This window comes from Cannabis sativa, chromosome X, assembly GCF_029168945.1.
Source record: "Cannabis sativa cultivar Pink pepper isolate KNU-18-1 chromosome X, ASM2916894v1, whole genome shotgun sequence".
NCBI lineage: Eukaryota > Viridiplantae > Streptophyta > Magnoliopsida > Rosales > Cannabaceae > Cannabis > Cannabis sativa.
The window spans coordinates 38,471,096-38,492,662 of NC_083610.1; the positions used below are offsets into that span (position 1 = coordinate 38,471,096).

The 21,567-nt window shown below is 34.8% G+C and overlaps 1 protein-coding gene across 1 annotated transcript; it reads right to left on the bottom strand.

The window, feature by feature from the left end:
• Window positions 1-19,618: 19,618 nt before the first annotated feature.
• On the bottom strand, window positions 19,619-20,887 carry LOC133032149 (uncharacterized). The gene has a single exon (XM_061105998.1). It carries the CDS (start codon window positions 20,885-20,887, stop codon window positions 19,619-19,621), a length of 1,269 nt encoding a protein of 422 aa, XP_060961981.1.
• Between the last annotated feature and the right edge of the window lie 680 nt (window positions 20,888-21,567).

The window sequence follows — 21,567 nt, forward strand, 5'->3', positions numbered from 1 at the left end:
CTGATATTTTCATTATTTTAATGCCAAATAATTCAAACCTAACCCTAGTGGAATGCTATAAATAGATAGTGAAGGCTTCAGGAAAATTACACTTTTACAACAAGTGATACCTCAACCATAGTGAGGAAAAACGTGAAGAAAGACTTTCAGCAAGAAGGAGTTTCAGCACTAAAGAAGGAGAGAAAGAGATCCAGGTTCAGATCTTGATAATACTCTGCGACAGAAAGGATACAAGGGTTAGAGATCTGAACGGAAGGAGTCATATTATTCCGCTGCACCCAATGTAAGGTTTCTAATACTTTATATGTGTTTATTTCATAATCGTTTTAGAAGTTCATATTTAGGGTGTTAATAAACATACTTGTGAGTAGATCTAAGATCCTGGTAAAATAATTTCCAACAATAAAGCCATGAAAGAATTTCTTAAATCAATAGTGAGAGGTCTCAGATATGCTTTAGTATGCCTTAGACCAGATACCTGTTGTTGAGTGGGAGTAATGAGTAGGTATCAGATTAATCCAGGAGGAGAACATTGGAAGACAATCAAGTAAATCTTAAGATGAAGAAGAGGAACCGTATGTTAGTCGATAAGGGTGTGTTTAAAACTCTTAGACTACACCACATCAGATTTCGAGACTTGCCTTTGTGCTAGAAAGTCTGCTAATAAGATGGTGATTACTCTGGGGGTGGAGTAGTAATTTTGGAGAAGTGTAAAAACCTATCTGAAGTCTCCAGGTCTACCAGAGAGAGACTGAATGTTAAAGATGCAGGAAAGGTACTTATTCAGTGTAAGGAAAGTTCTATAGATTTGTGGCACCGTTCCAACTTGTCTTAACTACTAGTGTTATTTCCTGATTAACCAAAAAGTAGTTGCCAAAAGTATAGAATCCAGTATCCCAAGAGAGTAGACATATAGAGAAAAATTTCACATTATCAAGGATTTTGTTATTAAGGAAGAGTAATGGTGGAGAAAAGGTTGTGTTGAATTCAACCCGTCAGATCCTATTACATGGAGTATACTACTACTACACTTGATTTGTATATCAAGGTGTTGAGATTATTTGAAATGCACATTTTGTTTTATATTAGTGCAAGTGGGAGTTTGTTGGGTTTTGTACCCTAAATAAACCTCATTTCATGTTTTATATTATAGTGTTGTCAGCACAGTGGAATATAATCTTAATTATATGTTCGAAAGTTTATTCCCTGATTTGTCAGTTCACTGGATTTAGACTGGCATGATATAATTAGCGATAGGTATTCTTACACCTTGGATAAGTGTTACGTCCTTTCCAGGGCATTGGCAAAATTTACTAGTATCAGATGTATGGAGTATACATTGGAAGGGACTGATATTGAATTTTGATTAGATATATTAAAATTTACCGTAATATCTATTCAATTGAATATCACCTGTTGATCCTAGATCAAATGATCTTAATCCTGATATGGTTAGGTTCAATCTCAATATTATTATACATGTTCTTTGATTTGTTAGTTAAGCCTACTTTTGGGTCAGGGCGATACGTACATTTTGAGAACATGATAGTATAATTGAGTGGGAGCGCTAACATAAATATGGAGTCTACAACTTCTATAGGAATTTAGAAGTGAAACGATGATATCCTTCGAGCTTGGCTAAACAGAGTAAAATGGTTGAGATCTCATTTCACTTCCCTGAAATATCATTTATACGGAGCTAAGTGTTTTAAGGATAAAATACATTGAAGGTGTAACGGTAATTTAGTTCCTATTCAATGTAGATCATATATTAGAGGGTCATTGATCAAATTAGGATTATAACAATGGATAACTAATAGCGTATCTATATCGTGGAACATATAGAGCGTTCTATATGACTAAGAGTGCAATTCAAAGTTCTAAGTGTGGATTCAATAAGGAATTAATAAGTTAGGGAATTTACTTGGTAAATTCGGTTCGACTTATTGGAAGCTCGATTATATAGGCACATGGTCCCCATACTAGTTGAGACCAAACTGCTTGTAAGACTCAGTTAATTAATTTTAATTAGTCAATTATAATTCTAAAGTTAGACTATGTCTACTTTATGAATTTTCACTAAGCAAGGGCGAAATTGTAAAGCAAAGAGATTCTAGGTTTTATTTATTAATTAAGAGACTTTATATGTCTAAATTAATAAATATATTAAATGAGAATATTATTTAATAAATAAATTTTAGTTATTAAATAATCAGAATTGGCATTTAAATGGTTAAATTGGAAAATTGGCATTTTTGAGAAAATGGGATTGAAAAATGACAAAATGGGAAAATTACAAAGTGAGGCCCATTATCCTGTAATCATGGCCGGCCACTAGGCAATATATTTTACCATTTATATTTTCATTATTTTAATGCCATACAATTCTAACCTAAACCTAGATGGCTTTCTATAAATAGAAAGTGATGGCTTCAGGAAACTATGCACAAGCATCTCATTCCTTTCAGAGAAAACTTTCTAGCCACCACTTCCCTTCTCTTTTTCTCTTCAATTTCGAAATACCCTAGTGATAGAGTAGTGCCCACACACATCAAGTGGTATCTCAATCATAGTGTGGAAGATTGTGTAGAATCCAATCAAAAGGAAGGAGAGAAAGAGATCCAGGTTCAGATCTTGGTGATGCTCTGCTACAGAAAGGAATCAAGGGCTAGAGATCTGAACGGAAGGAGTCATTATATTCCGCTGCACCCAATGTAAGGTTTTCAAACATTATATGTGTTTATTTTATTTTTTTAGAATTCATATTAGGATGTTAATGAAACATACATGGTAGTAAATCTAGATCCTGGTAAAATATTTCCAACAACGTGTCCTATATTTTTGATACTTGGGTGGAGGAAAATATCCCTAGCAGCCTATAAATGACTAACCAACATCTGTCACATTCAGGCATCCGAGCAGGATTGTGGAGAAGATGTCTGACCTGGTATGGACATGTTTGTGCCGAATGAAGTACGAGAGATGACAACTTTGGAGATTAATCTCTTTATGTCCAGACACGGAGACAATCCCTGCAATTACGGGATTGAGTTAGAGAAGAACGAAAACCTATTCTAGTTTCCTATTTCATACATTGTAATTATAGAATCATTGTAGTTTCCTATTTTGTTCATTGTAAGCAAAAGGAAAACCATTCTTCATGTATTAAGTCTCTATAAATAGTGACCTAGCCTCACTAGAAAAGGGATCAAGAGAATTGCTGCAAAAAGATATTCTAGAGAGAAAAGAGTGATCTAAGAGAGAAAGTAACTCAGAGATCAATTGTAAGAGCTTTCGAGAGGAAGAAAACTTCATGCCTTCTCTCAAGTTAATACAAATACAAGGGAATCAATTTCCTACTTTGGTGGTAACCCTGGTAACTCTTTTGGAAAAACATCCAGAAATTCTCGAACCATTGGAACATGATCTGGTCCCGCTAGTGGTTCCCCAGTAGTATCCACTACATTTGCTAGGAAACCGATGCACCCCTCACATAACAGATCTCTTGCTTTAAGCACTGAGATTAGAGAAATTTGGGATCCCTACACCTTACCCACAAATACAAAGGGGTCATGGCCTTCAGGCTAAAAAGTTACCATCTTTCTTTTACAATCAATAGTGGCATTGTATTTAGCAAGCCAATTTATACCCAAAATAACGTTAAAATCTTCTAGATTTAACTCTATCAGATCAACTGACAACGCTCTTCCTTCCACAAATATTGGATGAGACCTAACCCACCTATTGGAGATGACCACTTCCCCAGTAGGCAGTAAGGTACCAAAACCTCTTGAAAGCATAACACTAGGTCTACTCAAATTGTTAATTACCCTACTTGAATGTGTCGCACTAAAATCAATTAGAATAGTCAATAAAGTACCGGCAATAGAAAGCTGGCCTGTCACAGTGGAAACGCTGACATCAGCCTCGGCCTGAGTTTACAAGGATTGCATTCATTGCCAATCCGTTCATACATTGATTTACAATAATTAAGCTAAAACGTAAACATTAATAAATGAAGAACAGTTTCTATTCACTAAATACAGCAACATATGCGACTTTTGATGTGCGAGTTGGCTGTTCATATTCTGGTGTAAGCTCGCGGGCTTAGGATACACCTAACATTTAGTTAAGTCTAGGATGTCTGCGTTCTTGTATAGTCACACTTACGGACATCGTATAACGAGCTAATAAAACCTAGACACGCGAGTCTGTATTGGTTTATCGAGGCTGTTGGGTCATCGGGGCTAGCTCGCTTTATAGAGAATCGTCCTCTATGTTTCTGCAGGAGGATTGCGAGAATACTCGCATATATCATGGTATATGCAAGTTAAGTCCGTTCCTTGATCCCACTTAATGTGAGCCTCGTAAATGCGATTAGACTTTGGTCATATTCGCATCATCTCGCTGAGTTTAGCTTAGACGAGGTTTAAACTCGAGGAGTCTCTCATTGACACCTTAGCTTTCCTTGCAGAAATTGGGTACACGTGTCCCTTAAACAGGAGTCCGGTCTCAAATTTCTAGGTGAGAAAAATCTCACTATAACACATGCCCCTAGTTTCGTGACTTGACAGATGCGGTCATGAGGGAAACAATATGCGAGAGACAGGTGAAAGGTTCTCATGAGGAGGTGACCTTTGGTTGTCCCATTGAGGGTTTCAAAAAATGACGGCTGTAATTATTTCATTTTATCTTATTTATGGTGCCACGTCACGAAACTCTTCGGTTTTCGTGTAGGCGTGCCCATGGCTGACCGTTGGATAGGATGACCTTAGACATTCCTGCTGCCACGTGTCACAATCCCAATTTATGAGGGATATTGGTATTTAAGCTCTCTGATACGAAATGATTTTCTCATTTTCCCTCTCATTCTTAACTTCCTCTTTCCCTTTTTCTCTGAAATTTTAAAGATCCTCATCCATCCTCCACCCAGGTTTACTTTTTCTTCCTGAATCTCTAAGATTTTAGAAGAGATCGAAACCAATTACAGGGAGCAATCAGAAAAGCTAAAGGTTAGTTTCTAATCCACTTGTGTATTTGGTTTTTTTGAAAACTATCTTTTTGGGTTTTTGACATTTTAAGAAGTTTGAATATGTATGTCCGTAGGGAATACACATAGGGCTGTATCTTTCTGTTTAGAACTGGGTAATTTTAGAAGAAAAATAGACCTGAAATTTGTATAACCGTGAACTTTAGGAAGAGCACTTTGAATATTCGCACCTTCCTTACTTGTTTAATTCTGGAATACTCGCGGGTATTCGGATGAACACTTCGAATACTCGCATATCTGTCTCCTTTAGGTTTTCCTAGATACTTTATCATTTTTACCCGTTGTTTAGAACTTAGGGTTTTATTTTTTTGTGGGAATACTGGTTAAGTCTTTCAAATGGTGGGTGTGTCACCGTATTCTAATGTTCATGCATGCGATCGCATGTTCCTTGAAGTACTGTGATACACCAAGCCATTTGCGACATACGCCAGTGCTCTCAGTTCCCTTATAACCGTATTCTTTGACTAGTAGATTTACTCAAAACGGTGGGTGTTTCCCAGTAACTTCAGGGTCATGCTCGAAAATGCATGCCCCTTGGGTCACTGGGAACGCCCAGCCGTTTTTTGAGGTATATCGCTAGTTGGGTATGCGTGACATACTCGCAGGTTGTGATTGGTTAGATTCCTCGAAACGGTGGGTGTTTCCCAGTAACTTCAGGGTCATGCTCGAAAACGCATGCCCCTTGGGTCACTGGGAAACTCCCAGTGGTTTTTTAAGATATTCTTCTAGTCGCACACCTGCGATTTTATGCCTTGGTGGGCTGATTGGTTTTTCGCGAGAATCCGAATCAGCCTTCCGAGGAGATCTTAAATTTTTTATGCGGGTGAGGTCACTTATATTGTTTTCGCACATTCACCACACTGAAAAGATCTTCTATCTTTTAGATGAGCAATTTTTTGGACAACCAGATGCTTGGCTCTGGAGGCAATGCTTTCGACGGCGACCAAGACCAGGAGGATAGCTTTATCCCAACCTCGATTTCAGAAGAGGAGACCCCATCAGCTCGCGAACATCTTTTTCACTCTAGGCTTCCCCCTGACACCGAAGTCGAAGAGATGGGTGAGGATTGGGAGGTTCCTGATCGTGAATCAGATGAGGATGGAGATGCCGAAGGGAGCGAGACTGATTCAGTTGGTAACACGCAACTGAATGAGCCGTTCTCTTGCGAGGACTTAGTTTCACGAGTCCCTAAATCCGACTTGTCCACCTTTTTGAGGTTAAACTTATTGCGACTCGGCACAATGCATCCTCGCACCACTCAAAGACCGCACCTTCCCTTCACCAATCCTGCGATCATACCTTCAGAGGATGTCGTAGTTTCCATTCCCATCCTTCGATGTGGAATATCAATCCCTTTCCATCCATTCATCTCCGCTATTCTCAAGCGCTATGATGTGTCCCTTTTTCAACTGACCCCAAATAGCTATCGCATAGCTTTGGGTTTTTATCCGATGTATATGGAGTACGCGCATAGGGAGCCTTCGATGGAGGAGTTTAGTTACTTTTATGATATAAAGAACGTGGGTCTCCACAACGGCTTCTACTGTTTCAGCAAGTGGGCCACTTCTGAAATCAACGGCGTGGAAGGAATAGTTTGCAATATGGGGGATTGGAAATCTAAGTGGTTTTACGTGTTTAAAGTCTCAGGAATTAGGACTGATTTTAATGGTTGACCTAACACGTCGCACATTTCCTTAGTTAATTTTTATGTTACCTTGTGATTTTGAGCTAATCTGCTTTTCCTTATTTTCCGCAGATAGACCGGCTCGACCTGTGCTAGACGTAACTCGCAGAGAAGCCGCAAAAATTCTCAGAAGCCTCCCTGTTCAAGATCGTGACTGGCAATTACTGTGCACGACCTTGAAACTACGGGAACATAAGTTGATTCCAAAGAACGCGAGCCTTCAAAGGGACCCAGTGTACAAGGAGCCGTCTAAAAAGCAAAAGGAGCGAATAGACAAACGCCTTTCCAAGCAGACTTCTCGGCCGACATCATGTAACATATCGCACATATAGACTAATGCATCTAAATTTATTGTTATTTTAACTTATCTTTTCTTGTCCTCGCAGAGATGACTTTCTTAAAACAAGCACCCGTTCTTAATGACAAGGCGAAGACTGGAACGGTGACGACGTCTCCCATCGCTCCCCAGAAGAGAAAAAGTGATGTTGTGGTTACCCCTGCCGTGGATTCTTCCAAGAAGCTAGCTAAGCCTACGCAGGACAAAGGGAAGAAACTTGTGATCGATCCAGCTGTTCGAGCGCGGATTTCCTAGTTCTTCAAGAAAAGTTTGTGAGCTGAGGAACTTATGCCTCGCTCTGCGGAGTTGGCTTCGCAGTTCATGACCATGTTCTCGGAGGCCTTTGTTGCTGGCGCTAAGGAAGTCGAACTCTTAAAGAGGCAGAATGCCCAGCTTCAGGAGAGCGTCAAGAAGCTGAAACAGGAAGCGGCTAACAAGGAGAAAGAGCACTAGGAATTTCGTAAGCAAGTCGTGTTGGGTTTTATGCCCTAAATAAAACTCTTTACAATCTGATTAGTTATCAATATAAGAAATTTGAAGTGATTGATGTTTGCATGAATTTTACATGCTAATGGTTTAATATGTTTAATATGTTTATTACATTCATACACACAAAATCAGTTAAATCCAGATCATATGTTTATTCATAATTATAGTATCGTCAACACAGTGGAATGTGATTGTGATCATATGAATCAAAAGTTTTGGTCCCTGTTTCATCAGTGTTATTGGATTTACACTAATGTGATAATCAGCGATGATGTGTACTTACACTTGGAGTAAGTGTTATGTTCTTTCTAGGACATTAGTAAAGTATACTAGTTTCGAATGTATGGAGTATACATTGGACTGGACCGATATTGCAACTAAGTTAAGATATTACAAACTTACCGTTATACATATCTTTCCAAGTCAATATCAGTAGTTGATCTTAAGATTAAAAAGAATCTAAATCCTGATATGCTTAGGCTCAACTCAGGAGTGCTATTCATGTTCTTAGATTTATTAGTTAAGCCTACTTTCGGGTCAGGGTGATACGTATATTTCGAGAACATGGTAGTATGATTGAGTGGGAGTGCTGAACATAAATATGGAATCTATAGCTTCTACTAGTGTATAGAAGTTAAGTGATGATTCCCTTCGAGCTTAGCAAATAGAAGTAAATGGATGAGCTCTTGTTTAACTGACTAATTATTAGATCACTAAACACCATTTACAGGTAGCTAAGTGTTTTAAGGGGCAAAATACATTGAGGGGTGAGAACGGTAAAGAAATCCCATCTCGATGTAAATCATATATATAGAGGATCTTTAAATCACAATAAGATTATAACAATGGTTAAATGAGATAGTATATTGGTATCGTGAAACATACAATATGCTCTATATAAGTCTGAGAGTGCAATTCTAAGTTCTAAGAGTGGATTCAACGAAGAATTAATAAGTAGGAATTTACTTGGTAAATTTGGTTCACTTATTGGAAGCTCAGCATATAGATCCATGGTCCCCATTCTAGTTGAGAACATTCTGCTTGTAAGACTCATTAATTGATTCGTGATTGATCAATTATAATTCTAAAGTTAGACTATGTCTAATTTTATGAATTTTCACTAAGCAGGGGTGAAATTGTAAGGAAAAGAGTTTTCTGGGTTTATTTATTTATTAATGGACTTTATATGTCTAATTAATAATTAAATTAAATGACAATATTATTTAATAATCTTTTTTAGTTATTAAATAATTAGTTTTGGCATTTAAAAGGTTAGAATTGGAAAATTGGCATTTTTGAGAAAATAGAGATAAAATTTGATAAAATTGCAAAATTAAGTGAGGCCCATTAACACCATATGGCCGGCCACTTAATGATGAATTTTCAAATTATTATTTTCATTATTTTAATGCCAAATAATTCTAAACCTAGACCTAGTAGTTGCCTATAAATAGAAAGTGATGGCTCAGTCAAATCACAAGTTTTCAGATCAACTTTCTGACAGAAATTTCTCTCTTCAGAAAACTGAGCCTTCCTCACTCTCTACCTTGGCCGAAATCTCTCTCTCTCTTTTCCCTTCATCTTTTTCGTGACCCTAGTGAAAGAGTAAGTGCCCACACACAAGAAGCGCAACTCAATCATAGATTGGAAGACTGTGAAGGATCAAAGCTTGAAGAAGAAGGAGATTCAGGCTCAGATCTTGATTATACTCTGCTACAGAAAGGAATCAAGGGTTAGAGATCTGAGTGGAAGGAGACATTAATTCCGCTGCATCAATGTAAGGTTTTCGTAACTTTATATGTGTTTATTTTATCGTTTTAGAAAGTTCATATTTAGGATGTTAATAAACATACTTGTGAGTAGATCTAAGATCCTGGTAAAATAATTCCCAACAACTCGCCTCAGAGCCATGGTAATTGATTTACTTACATGAAATTTGGACTTTAAAATGATTGTTTGTATGTTCTTTGGATGGTATCATGTTGTATTGAGTGTTATTTGATGATTGATTGATGTTTGTTAAATTTTCGTGAAAAATAATTGTGATTTCGTTTCTGGAATTATTTTTATTGGATAGTATGGAAACAATTAAGCAAGTTAGCCTTTTACAGAACTCAATTTGGATTTTATTTGAATTAGTTATGATTTTTTGAAGATTTGACAAAATCGGGGCTGTGCTGATATTTTCCTGCGATCGCAGAACTGTCCGTACAGTTTCGAATTTTTTTCTTTTTTCTTCAATTTTTCATACTTTTTCATGGAATTAACTTCCAATTTTTTGTATGGTTTTGTATATATACTATTACTATTCCTAATTCAATTCTAATTATCTTTTTGAATTAATTTAATATTTTTTTTTTTAATTTAATTCAAGATATTAGTGTAATTTGAATTCGAATAGAATTAGTATCTATCTTCTTGCTTAAAAATCTATCTTATTTTTAAATTTGATTATATCTTATTTTTTTAAGGTCAGATTTTATGAGATATTTTAATATCTTTTAAGATATTTTAAAAATATCTTATCTTTTAAGATATTTTAAAAATATCTTATCTTTTAAGATTTTTTTTTAAATTAAATCTTTTTAGATATTTTGACCTTATTTAAATTTAAAATAAGATATTTATAATCATGTAATTTTAAATAGATGTAAGATATTTTGCTAACTTTTAAATTTTGTTATTTTATTTATTTAAATTAAATTTAAAATCTCAAAAGATATTTTATTTATCTTTTCTAATTTTTTATTTAATTTTTATTTTTAAAATAACATTTAATTTTTTAAAAGTAGTTAGCAAATTTTGAAATGATATTTAGGTTGGTTGAAACCTAATTTTTCAAAAAGTAAGTTTAATTTTAAATATTTTTTTTATTTCGAAATTTAAATTATTATTTCCGAAATTAAAATATTTTTTTTATTTATTTTATTTTATTTTTCGAAAATTAAAATATTTTTTAATTATTTATTTTTTGAAATTATTTATTTAAAATTAAATAAATCCTACTTCCAACTATCCAGCTAACCTTGTTGCAGGAGTATGTGTTTTTAGCTTCTGTGTAAGTTTTAAAAACCTATTATTACTTGATTGCAAATAGCCATGGTTACTTTTTGCCAGATCTAATGATCTGATGGCTCCCTTGGTCAAGTTAATAATTTGTAACAGGTATATTTACAATCTTCTTTCATCTGTGTATGACCTAGCAACATGATAGGACCCATCCAAAGTGTGCCTGTGTGAGCCTATATGTTTATTTTATTATATAGATGCATATAGGTTGTTGCTAAATAAAATGTCACACCATGATAGATTTTATTTAGGTCCATTTAGTTATTGGACCTATTCAATTAATAACAGTTATTCATTTTAAGGTTAAATTCCTCTCTTTTGGGCCTTGTGTGAGAGTTGGGTGCCATAAAAGTGGGTACGACATACTGAACCCAGCACCCCCTCACATGAACTACCCCAATTGTGAATGCCCATTTGCCTGATTTGAATAACTGTACTAGGTTAATTATATTAGTTTGACCTAATAAAATTGAATTAGCAACATAATTAACTTTTAAAATATATGAAAATTTATTTTCATTTTAATATTTTAAAGTTAATTTTAAGAAAAACACTTTTAGTTTAGATATTATTTCTAGACAAACTATTTGTATTTTTCTTGTATTTAATTAAATATAGAATTTTAACTAACTAAGATTCTTTCTGGAGCTTATTTAATTAAATATTCCTATTTAAGTTATAAATTAGTTGTATCAACCGATTTTTCTTATCTAACTTAAATTTGAATATTTGATTTAAATTTTAAATCAAGTTGAGGAATCCTAGGCATTAGTTATTAAAGATTCTTAAGATATTTTTTAAGTTAATATCTTTTCAAATATTAACTGAAAATGGAGTATTTTAGATATTTTTTGGTTAATATCTTTTCAAATATTAACTTTAAAAAGATATCTTCAAATTAAGTGGTTACAACTTAATTTGTGATATTTAATTAAATCTAGATTTGAAATTATTTAAGTTTTAGATTTTTTCTATATAACTTAAATTAGATATTTTTTAAATTTTGAAAAGATACTTAGTCAAATAAGATATTTTCTAGATAGTAATTTCTAGACTACTTATTATTTCTAATATTTAAATAGGAAAATCATACTTTGTGAAATTAATTATTTAAATAATTAATTTTGGTACAATTTTATTAAGTATATTTTTCCTAGTATTAAATAGAAATTAATAATTAAGCCTTCTCTACACTTAATTATTATTTCTTGAATTTAATACATTTAATTAAGTTGAAAAATCTAAATATCTAAGTTGATTTTCATCATGATACTTAAATATTTATTGATTTTTCATGACACTTAATTAAATAGAAAATTATTTTTAGGTTGAAATTTAATTTCTCAACTTAAATTTAAATAATTTTCAATATATATATATTTTTCTTTATTTTATTAATCAATTTCGAAATTTGCATTTTAATTATGCAATATTTTCGATTTTTTTTTGAAAAATAGATTGAGTTGTAAATTAATTATTTATTTTAATTAATTCTTGGACCAACTCAAGTCAATGATTTTTTCATTTAATTGATTAATTTAAAATAAATGAATTTAAAATATATATATATATTATTAGAAATTGAATTAACTAGTCAAAAGAAAATCTAGATAGGTGATATTTTTGCTTGAAGTATTTCTTTTCTATTTTTATTATTTTCGAAAAATTTTTTTATATACTTTAAATTTTCGAACCCAATAAATATATTCTCAAAGGAAATTTTTAAGTTGCTAATTATTTATTTAATTCAACTTAAATTAATTTCCTTAATATTTATATTTGAGATTATTACTAAGATGGAAATAATTAATTTTATTTCAATCACCATCTAAGTATAATTTTATAAATATTATATTAAATTCTTATTTTTGAATTTTAATTCTTAATTTAGAATTTAATGAGATTTATTTATTAGAATAATAAAGAAAATACATTTTAAACAATGAGCTTTATTATTATTAAGATATTCGATCTCCATTGTGGGTTTTACACCGCGTTTGTTTTAGTGAGTAATCCTCCCTAATGGAGGAACGTTCATTAGCAATTTCGCACCGTTTAATCTCGCATGATAAGTGGTTTGTAAGTGTTTTATATGGTATAGATCACCCTAATGGTGGCGACCATATTTGACTTGCAAATTGCGAAACAATGGTAGAAACTCATAAGATAGAATAGCCTTGACTCTCGCCTAAACGGGACAACGCTGGATTCTGATCTTGATCGAATAAAAGGTTGCTAGAATGTTTAACATTTTAGATGAGCTGACAACTCTATTCAATGGATGGTAGCTTTGACTCTCGCCTAAACGGGACAACGATATCGCCTTGTTGAAAACCTTGGAAATTATTTAGGATTGAATTTTTTAAGTATTTTCTCATATCATTCCTACTTGCTATGTGCTTATAATTTCTGAATTGTTTTTGTGTGTTAAACCATTATTTAATTTCTATTTGTTGATTTCTATTATTTTGTAGTATCCTGTTTTGTCAAAATGAATCCCATGTTACCACTGTTGATTAAAAATAAGCTGAATGGATCTAACTTTAATAAATAGAATGAGAACATTAATATTGCTCTCATAGGAGAAAGTGCCTTGTTTGTTTTAACTGAGCCGTCACCTGAAGTGCCTGGGGATAATGCATCCAAAGCTGTGAAAGAAAAGTATGAGCGTTGGCAGAAGGCAAATGACAAAGCTCTATACTTTATGCTTTCTAGCATGGTTGACACCCTCAAAACTCGGTTTTCTAAAACTGAGAAGGCTGCTGAAGTTATGACGAAGTTAAATGAGCTATTCGGTAAGGCATCGCTTCAGTCACGCTTTGACGCGACTAAGAAGTACATTAACGCACGGATGGAACCTCATCAAAACGTGCGTGACCATGTTCTCCTCATGTCCAGTTATTTCCAAGAAGCCCAGGATCATGGTGCTGAAATGGCAGTGCTACTCAAGTTAGTCTTATCTTGAATAGTCTGACTCCAGCATTTCTACCATATACATCAAATTATGTCATGAATAAGAAGGAAATTGACTTTCATGAATTAGTCAATGACCTTCAAACTTATGAAAATTTGATTGGAGGACCCAAGAAGAAAGGGAGTAAACCTCACAATCCTGGTAATGGTAATGAGACGATGAAACCTGAAGCAAATGTTGCCTTTGCTTCAAAGCCCAAATCGAAGAGGAAGTGGCACAACACCAAGAAGCGAACAAAAGCCAATAAAAAGGTTGTTCCTTCTGGTGATGCTACACTTAAAGGAAAGTGTTTCTACTGCAATGAAAAAGGTCATTGGAAACCCCAGTGTCCTAAACTTCTTGCAAAGAAACAAGGCATTTCCTTTCATAAACTTTAAGAGTTTTAGTGAATTATTATCCAATTGGATTTATGATTCTGGACTAACTTTGTTTATTTGTTTTCTTCTTCTTATAGGCCAAGCTACTTGAACTCAATTGAGTTGGATCAGCAAGCTGGACCAAGGGTGAAATCGTCCAGATGAAGATGAAGCTCTTCAATTTTTTTTGAATTTATTGTTTTAGTTTAAAGACAATTTGGATTTCAAATTTTAGTCAGGGATATTTATCCCTGTTTCTCTCATATTGTTGCAATACATTTTTTTATTAATAAAGTTTTTTTTTCGAAATTCCCTATTGCAATTAATGAGATTGAACTTCATTTAATTTATCTTCATCAATTATTACCACATTATATTTGTATGATTGTATGTGTAAGTGTTTTTATTATTGATGCAAATTCTATAATATTTACAACTCTTCATAGAGTTATATTATATGATCTTATGTTTATCAATACATTTTTTTATTAATAAAGTTTTTTTTCGAAATTCCCTATTGCAATTAATGAGATTGAACTTCATTTAATTTATCTTCATCAATTATTACCACATTATATTTGTATGATTGTATGTGTAAGTGTTTTTATTATTGATGCAAATTCTATAATATTTACAACTCTTCATAGAGTTATATTATATAAACACTAGAAATTATTTCTATGTTTATCAATAATTGTTAATTCTCATACAATTATTAAGAATTTGTTTAATAAAAGGATCTTATGATCTGATAGGGGTGGAGAAAAGTTAAGAAAACTATGCAGTTCAACGATCTTTTATATCTAATGAACTCTGGATAGTATTCAACTCCACATAAACTCTATCACACTAAGAGAATCATGATCTTTACAACCTTTAGGGGTGGATCATAATCTCTATATACTTAGGGGTGGAGGTTATCCATAGTACCCTATATGTATATTCTTAGGGGTGGAGTCTATTCCACAATTCCCTATGAAACACATATCTTGTTTAAACATGGAAGTAATATAATGAGTCAGCTATTGTCAATATAAATTCTTGATCTTGATTGTATGTTCCATTTCGATTTTACTGTTGTAAGTAAAAGTATGATACCTTTGAAAGTTCTTTGTTAAAGTTTCACACTACCTTAATTGAGTGGGAGAATTTTAAAGTTCTATACCCATCTTCATTAGGTTGATAATTGTGATAGGTACTTAAGAACACTACTGAAAAGCAAATCTAACCATTCACATGGGTAGGTATAGCTTATCAGTATTATGAGAATAAGATAAAGAACTCTAGTTCAGTCCATTCGAATGACTTGAACCAAGAATTCTTAATCCTCATAAAATTTTATGGTATCTTAATTTTGATTACTTTAATCTCTGGCATGTATTTTTCACTTCAAATACTAGTCTGCTATGTTGATGACTTAGTCTTGACTTAAAGTTTCAGACTAACTCAAAAGTCACAACTAGGTAACTCTCTAAACAATCAGAGGTTAAAAGTATTATTTAACCAGACATCTGCTATTGAGTGGGAGCTATCTGAGATGTAATCAAATAGGGAACATTAGAAGATACTCAAGAAAGATTTAAGAAAGTGATCTATATGTCAGATATTAAGGAACTGTGTATCAGTTGTCTTTGTATCTCACCATCTAATTTCGATTTCTATAAGATGGTGCTTACTTTGGTGGTGGAGGAATTATTGTATAATAATTCAAGCTCTACCAGAGAAGAACTATAACTTGGTCTATTCGAAAATACCAGAAAGTTATATCACTGAAGAAAAGTCTACACTGTATTATCTCAATTACATATTTTAAAATATGAGAGATATGTCCTCTGTTAATTCAGATGTACATTTAAAACAGTAAAGATTTCAGTATCCCTTGATGAGTAAAGCATACAGTAAAGGATGTTTCATAAGAGTATTTATGAACTAGTTTCCAGAAGTTTGGGTGGATTCAAATATACTACACTTGATCTGAAGATCAAGACATCAGATTGACCTATTTGCACAGTTTGTTTTATATTAGTGCAAGTGGGAGTTTGTTGGGTTTTATGCCCTAAATAAAACTCTTTACAATCTGATTAGTTATCAATATAAGAAATTTGAAGTGATTGATGTTTGCATGAATTTTACATGCTAATGGTTTAATATGTTTAATATGTTTATTACATTCATACACACAAAATCAGTTAAATCCAGATCATATGTTTATTCATAATTACAGTATCGTCAACACAGTGGAATGTGATTGTGATCATATGAATCAAAAGTTTTGGTCCCTGTTTCATCAGTGTTATTGGATTTACACTAATGTGATAATCAGCGATGATGTGTACTTACACTTGGAGTAAGTGTTATGTTCTTTCTAGGACATTAGTAAAGTATACTAGTTTCGAATGTATGGAGTATACATTGGACTGGACCGATATTGCAACTAAGTTAAGATATTACAAACTTACCGTTATACATATCTTTCCAAGTCAATATCAGTAGTTGATCTTAAGATTAAAAAGAATCTAAATCCTGATATGCTTAGGCTCAACTCAGGAGTGCTATTCATGTTCTTAGATTTATTAGTTAAGCCTACTTTCGGGTCAGGGTGATACGTATATTTCGAGAACATGGTAGTATGATTGAGTGGGAGTGCTGAACATAAATATGGAATCTATAGCTTCTACTAGTGTATAGAAGTTAAGTGATGATTCCCTTCGAGCTTAGCAAATAGAAGTAAATGGATGAGCTCTTGTTTAACTGACTAATTATTAGATCACTAAACACCATTTACAGGTAGCTAAGTGTTTTAAGGGGCAACATACATTGAGGGGTGAGAACGGTAAAGAAATCCCATCTCGATGTAAATCATATATATAGAGGATCTTTAAATCACAATAAGATTATAACAATGGTTAAATGAGATAGTATATTGATATCGTGAAACATACAATATGCTCTATATAAGCCTGAGAGTGCAATTCTAAGTTCTAAGAGTGGATTCAACGAAGAATTAATAAGTAGGAATTTACTTGGTAAATTTGGTTCACTTATTGGAAGCTCAGCATATAGATCCATGGTCCCCATTCTAGTTGAGAACATTCTGCTTGTAAGACTCATTAATTGATTCGTGATTGATCAATTATAATTCTAAAGTTAGACTATGTCTAATTTTATGAATTTTCACTAAGCAGGGGTGAAATTGTAAGGAAAAGAGTTTTCTGGGTTTATTTATTTATTAATGGACTTTATATGTCTAATTAATAATTAAATTAAATGACAATATTATTTAATAATCTTTTTTAGTTATTAAATAATTAGTTTTGGCATTTAAAAGGTTAGAATTGGAAAATTGGCATTTTTGAGAAAATAGAGATAAAATTTGATAAAATTGCAAAATTAAGTGAGGCCCATTAACACCATATGGCCGGCCACTTAATGATGAATTTTCAAATTATTATTTTCATTATTTTAATGCCAAATAATTCTAAACCTAGACCTAGTAGTTGCCTATAAATAGAAAGTGATGGCTCAGTCAAATCACAAGTTTTCAGATCAACTTTCTGACAGAAATTTCTCTCTTCAGAAAACTGAGCCTTCCTCACTCTCTACCTTGGCCGAAATCTCTCTCTCTCTTTTCCCTTCATCTTTTTCGTGACCCTAGTGAAAGAGTAAGTGCCCACACACAGCAAGCAGTAACTCAATCATAGATTGGAAGACTGTGAAGGATCAAAGCTTGAAGAAGAAGGAGATTTGGGCTCAGATCTTGATTATACTCTGCTACAGAAAGGAATCAAGGGTTAGAGATCTGAGTGGAAGGAGACATTAATTCCGCTGCATCAATGTAAGGTTTTCTTAACTTTATATGTGTTTATTTTATCGTTTTAGAAAGTTCATATTTAGGATGTTAATAAACATACTTGTGAGTAGATCTAAGATCCTGGTAAAATAATTCCCAACAAGTCGAACTTGAAGCCAAGAACTATAAGGCGAAGATGTAGGAGATGTCTCGCAACTTGGAGGTCGAGAAGGAGAATGGAAAGAAGCAGTACGACCAGGCGGTCTCTGACTACATCTACACAACTCTTTCCAAGATTCCAGACTTCGACTTCTCGATCCTTGGGGCGGAGGCGGTTGAGATGGTTGAGGCTTTTCGAGCCATGTCACCCCCGCAGACTCAAGGAGGTGGAGGAAATCTTCTCCCCGAGGATGCTAATGCTGCGGACACTGAAGAACTCGTGGACGAGGCTGCCAGCAAAGTCGCAGATGAATTTACCACTCCAACTGCCCCTATTGCTCCCAATGTTTAGCTTCTACACAACTCTTTCCAAGATTCCAGACTTCGAATTCTCGATCCTTGGGGCGGAGGCGGTTGAGATGGATGAGGCTTTTCGAGCCATGTCACCCACGCAAACTCAAGGAGGTGGAGGAAATCTTTTCCCCGAGGATGCTGATACTGCGAACACTGAAGAAGTCGTGGACGAAGCTGCCAGCAAAGTCGCAGATGAATCTACCACTCCAACTGCCCCTATTGCTCCCAATGTTAGCTTTTACTTTAATATTACTTTTGCCAAACTTTCTTAAGCGGTACAAGGGTACTCGCAATTTGTACTTAGACAAATTTATGTTTATTTTCCTTTTGAACAACATATATCCCCTCGGGGATATTTACTTATATAACTTCTTCGTAGTACACGGGTACTCGCATTTTTGGTTTATTTATCATTTCGATTGCGGTTTAATTACATCTTGGTGTAATAAATACTAAGGTATAAAAATTTTAAAACCTCGAAAAAATTCATAACTCTTTAATAGATTAAGCAATAGTACAAAGTGAGTGGGTTATATACACCCTATACTTAGAATATTTATGTAGATAAATTGACTAAGTATAAATACACAGCGAGTACAAACGATACAATACGAGTACTATTGATAATAAAATTTTAAGCTTTCGCCACTCCAGGCTCTTCGAATTACATTTCCATCGAGTTCTGCAAATCGGTATGTTGCGTTACCAATTTTTTCTGCGATGAGGTATGGTTCTTCCCAATTGTCTCCGAAAACCCCATGTGTTGGGTTTTTCGTGTTTGGCATTACTTTCAAAGAACCAAATCGCCTACTCGCAGAATTCTCTCCTTGACCTTACAGTTGAAATACAGCGCGGTTCGCTGCTGATAAGCCGCATTTTTCAGGTGAGTCTGATTGCGTTTTTCTTCTAAGAGGTCGAGGTGAAATGACTATATCTCTTCGTTCTGTACAATGTTAAAAACATCTCTTCGTAGGGAACTTGCCCCAACCTTAACTGGTATCATGGCCTCGCATCCATAGAAGTGCGAGAAAGGAGTCTCACCAGTCGTGGATCGGGGGGTCGTGTTGTATGAACATAAAACTTGTGAAAGGTCTTCTGGCCATACCCCCTTACACTCTTCGAGTTTTCCTTTGATGGTATGTTTGATTATCTTGTTGACTGCTTCTATTTGCTCGTTACTCTACGGGTAGGCGACTGCTGAGAACGCCTTTTTAATTCCTAAGTCATCGCACAACTGTCGCATTTCCTTACAATCAAATTTCTTTCCATTGTCCGAAATGAGCTTGTAAGGGATGCCAAATCGACAGATTATGGAGTTATAGACAAACTCGTGCAGTTTAGCTACTGTGATGGTCGCTAGTGCCTTTGCTTCGGCCCATTTGGTAAAGTAGTCGACCGCGACAACAGCGTATTTGACTCTGCTTTTCCCTTCAGCGAGTCTCCTATCAGGTCGATGCCCCAGACCGCAAAGGGCCAAGGGCTCGTGATAGAATGCAAGTCACTCGGAGGTTGGTTAACATACGTGGCTATTCGGTGACACTTGTCACATTTCTTTGCGAAGTTGAAGGCGTCTTGCCGCAGTGTGGGCCAGTAATACCCTTGCCGCATGATTTTTAAGGCAAGAGAATTACCACCAGTATGATTCCCACTGATACCCCCATGTACCTCGCGGAGTATATAGTCGCATTCTTCCCCGTCAATGCATTTGAGTAGCGGCTGACTGAAACTTCTGCGATATAATCTTCCATCATAAATGACATATCGGGCAGCTCGATGTCGCAGTTTTCTTGCTTCTATTTTGTCATCGGGCAAGATATCCTTTTCCAAGTAAGTGATTATCGGAGTCATCCAAGTAACTTTTCTGGAAACATCTATCTCCATCACTTCATCTCGACTCACCGTCGGGTGAGTTAACACATCAACATGAATCACATCGAGCAGTTCAGCTTCTCTAGTTGAGGCCAAGCGGGCCAAAGCGTCTGCATGTGAGTTATGAGCACGCGGTACTCGGGAGACAACTACTTTCTTGAATTTCTGTAATAACTCGCATACTATTTCGAGGTACTTAGCCAAATGCTCACCTCTGGCCAGATATTCTCCGTTTACTTGGCATACGACGATTTGTGAGTCGCTAAAAGCCTGTAAGTATTCTATCTTCATTTCGATGGCGAGCTTTAATCCTGCGATCAAAGCCTCATACTCAGCTTCATTGTTAGATGCAGAAAATTCAAATCGTAAAGCGGCATGTACCTTAAAATTGTTCGGACTGATAAGTATGATTCTGCCACTGGAGCCTTCGGTATTAGAAGCTCCGTCGACGTACAAAGTCCATCCTTCGCCATTTGGCACATTAGTATCAATTTTTTCTTCTACGAGAGCTACCTCAGTGCTTGGGAACTCGAGAATGAAATCTGCCAAGGCCTGCCCCTTGATCGCAGATCTTGGTTTGTACTTGATGTCGAATTGGCTTAGCTCTACTGACCATTTCAACAACCTTGTTGATGCCTCTGGCTTTGCTAAGACTTTCCTCAAAGGGTAGTTTGTTAAAACCTCAATGCTATGGGCCTGAAAATAAGGTCGCAGTTTTCTTGACGATATTACCAGGGCGAATGCAAGATTTTCCATTTGTGGATAGCGAGTTTTAGCATCTAATAAACGCTAACTCACATAGTACACCGGGTGTTGTCGATCTTGGTCTTCGTGGATTAGTATTGAGCTAATCGCATTCTGACACCGCCAGGTAAATGGATAAAACTTCTCCGGACATGGGTTTTGACAAGATTGGGGGCTGCCCCAAATGCATCTTTAATGCTTGAAAAGCGTCTTCGCATTTCTTGGTCCATTGGAACTTCTTGTTGCCTTTTAAGATCTGAAAAAACTCTTTGCATTTATCAGAGGATCGTGATGTAAAACGATTTAGAGCGGTGACTTTACCTGTGAGACTTTGGACTTCTTTTGGCTTAGTCGGGGATCGCATTTCTACTAATGCTTTGATCTTCGCAGGGTTTGCCTCTATTCCTCGCTGATTCACCATAAACCCGAGGAATTTCCCTGAGCCGACCCCAAAGACACACTTAAGAGGATTTAGCCGCATTTTATATCATCGCAGTATTTCGAACATTACTTGTAAATGGTTGACATGGTCTCTTGCATGTTGAGATTTTACGAGCATATCATCAACATACACTTCCATGGTATCTCCAATCAAATCTGTGAACATTATATTTACCAACCTCTGATATGTCGCACCTGCGTTTATCAAACCAAAATGCATTACCTTATAACAATACAAACGTCGATCTGTA

Bases quoted from the DNA above. Each gene is read 5' to 3' on its own strand.
- LOC133032149 (XM_061105998.1), bottom strand. From the start codon at position 20,887: ATGGAAAATCTTGCATTCGCCCTGGTAATATCGTCAAGAAAACTGCGA.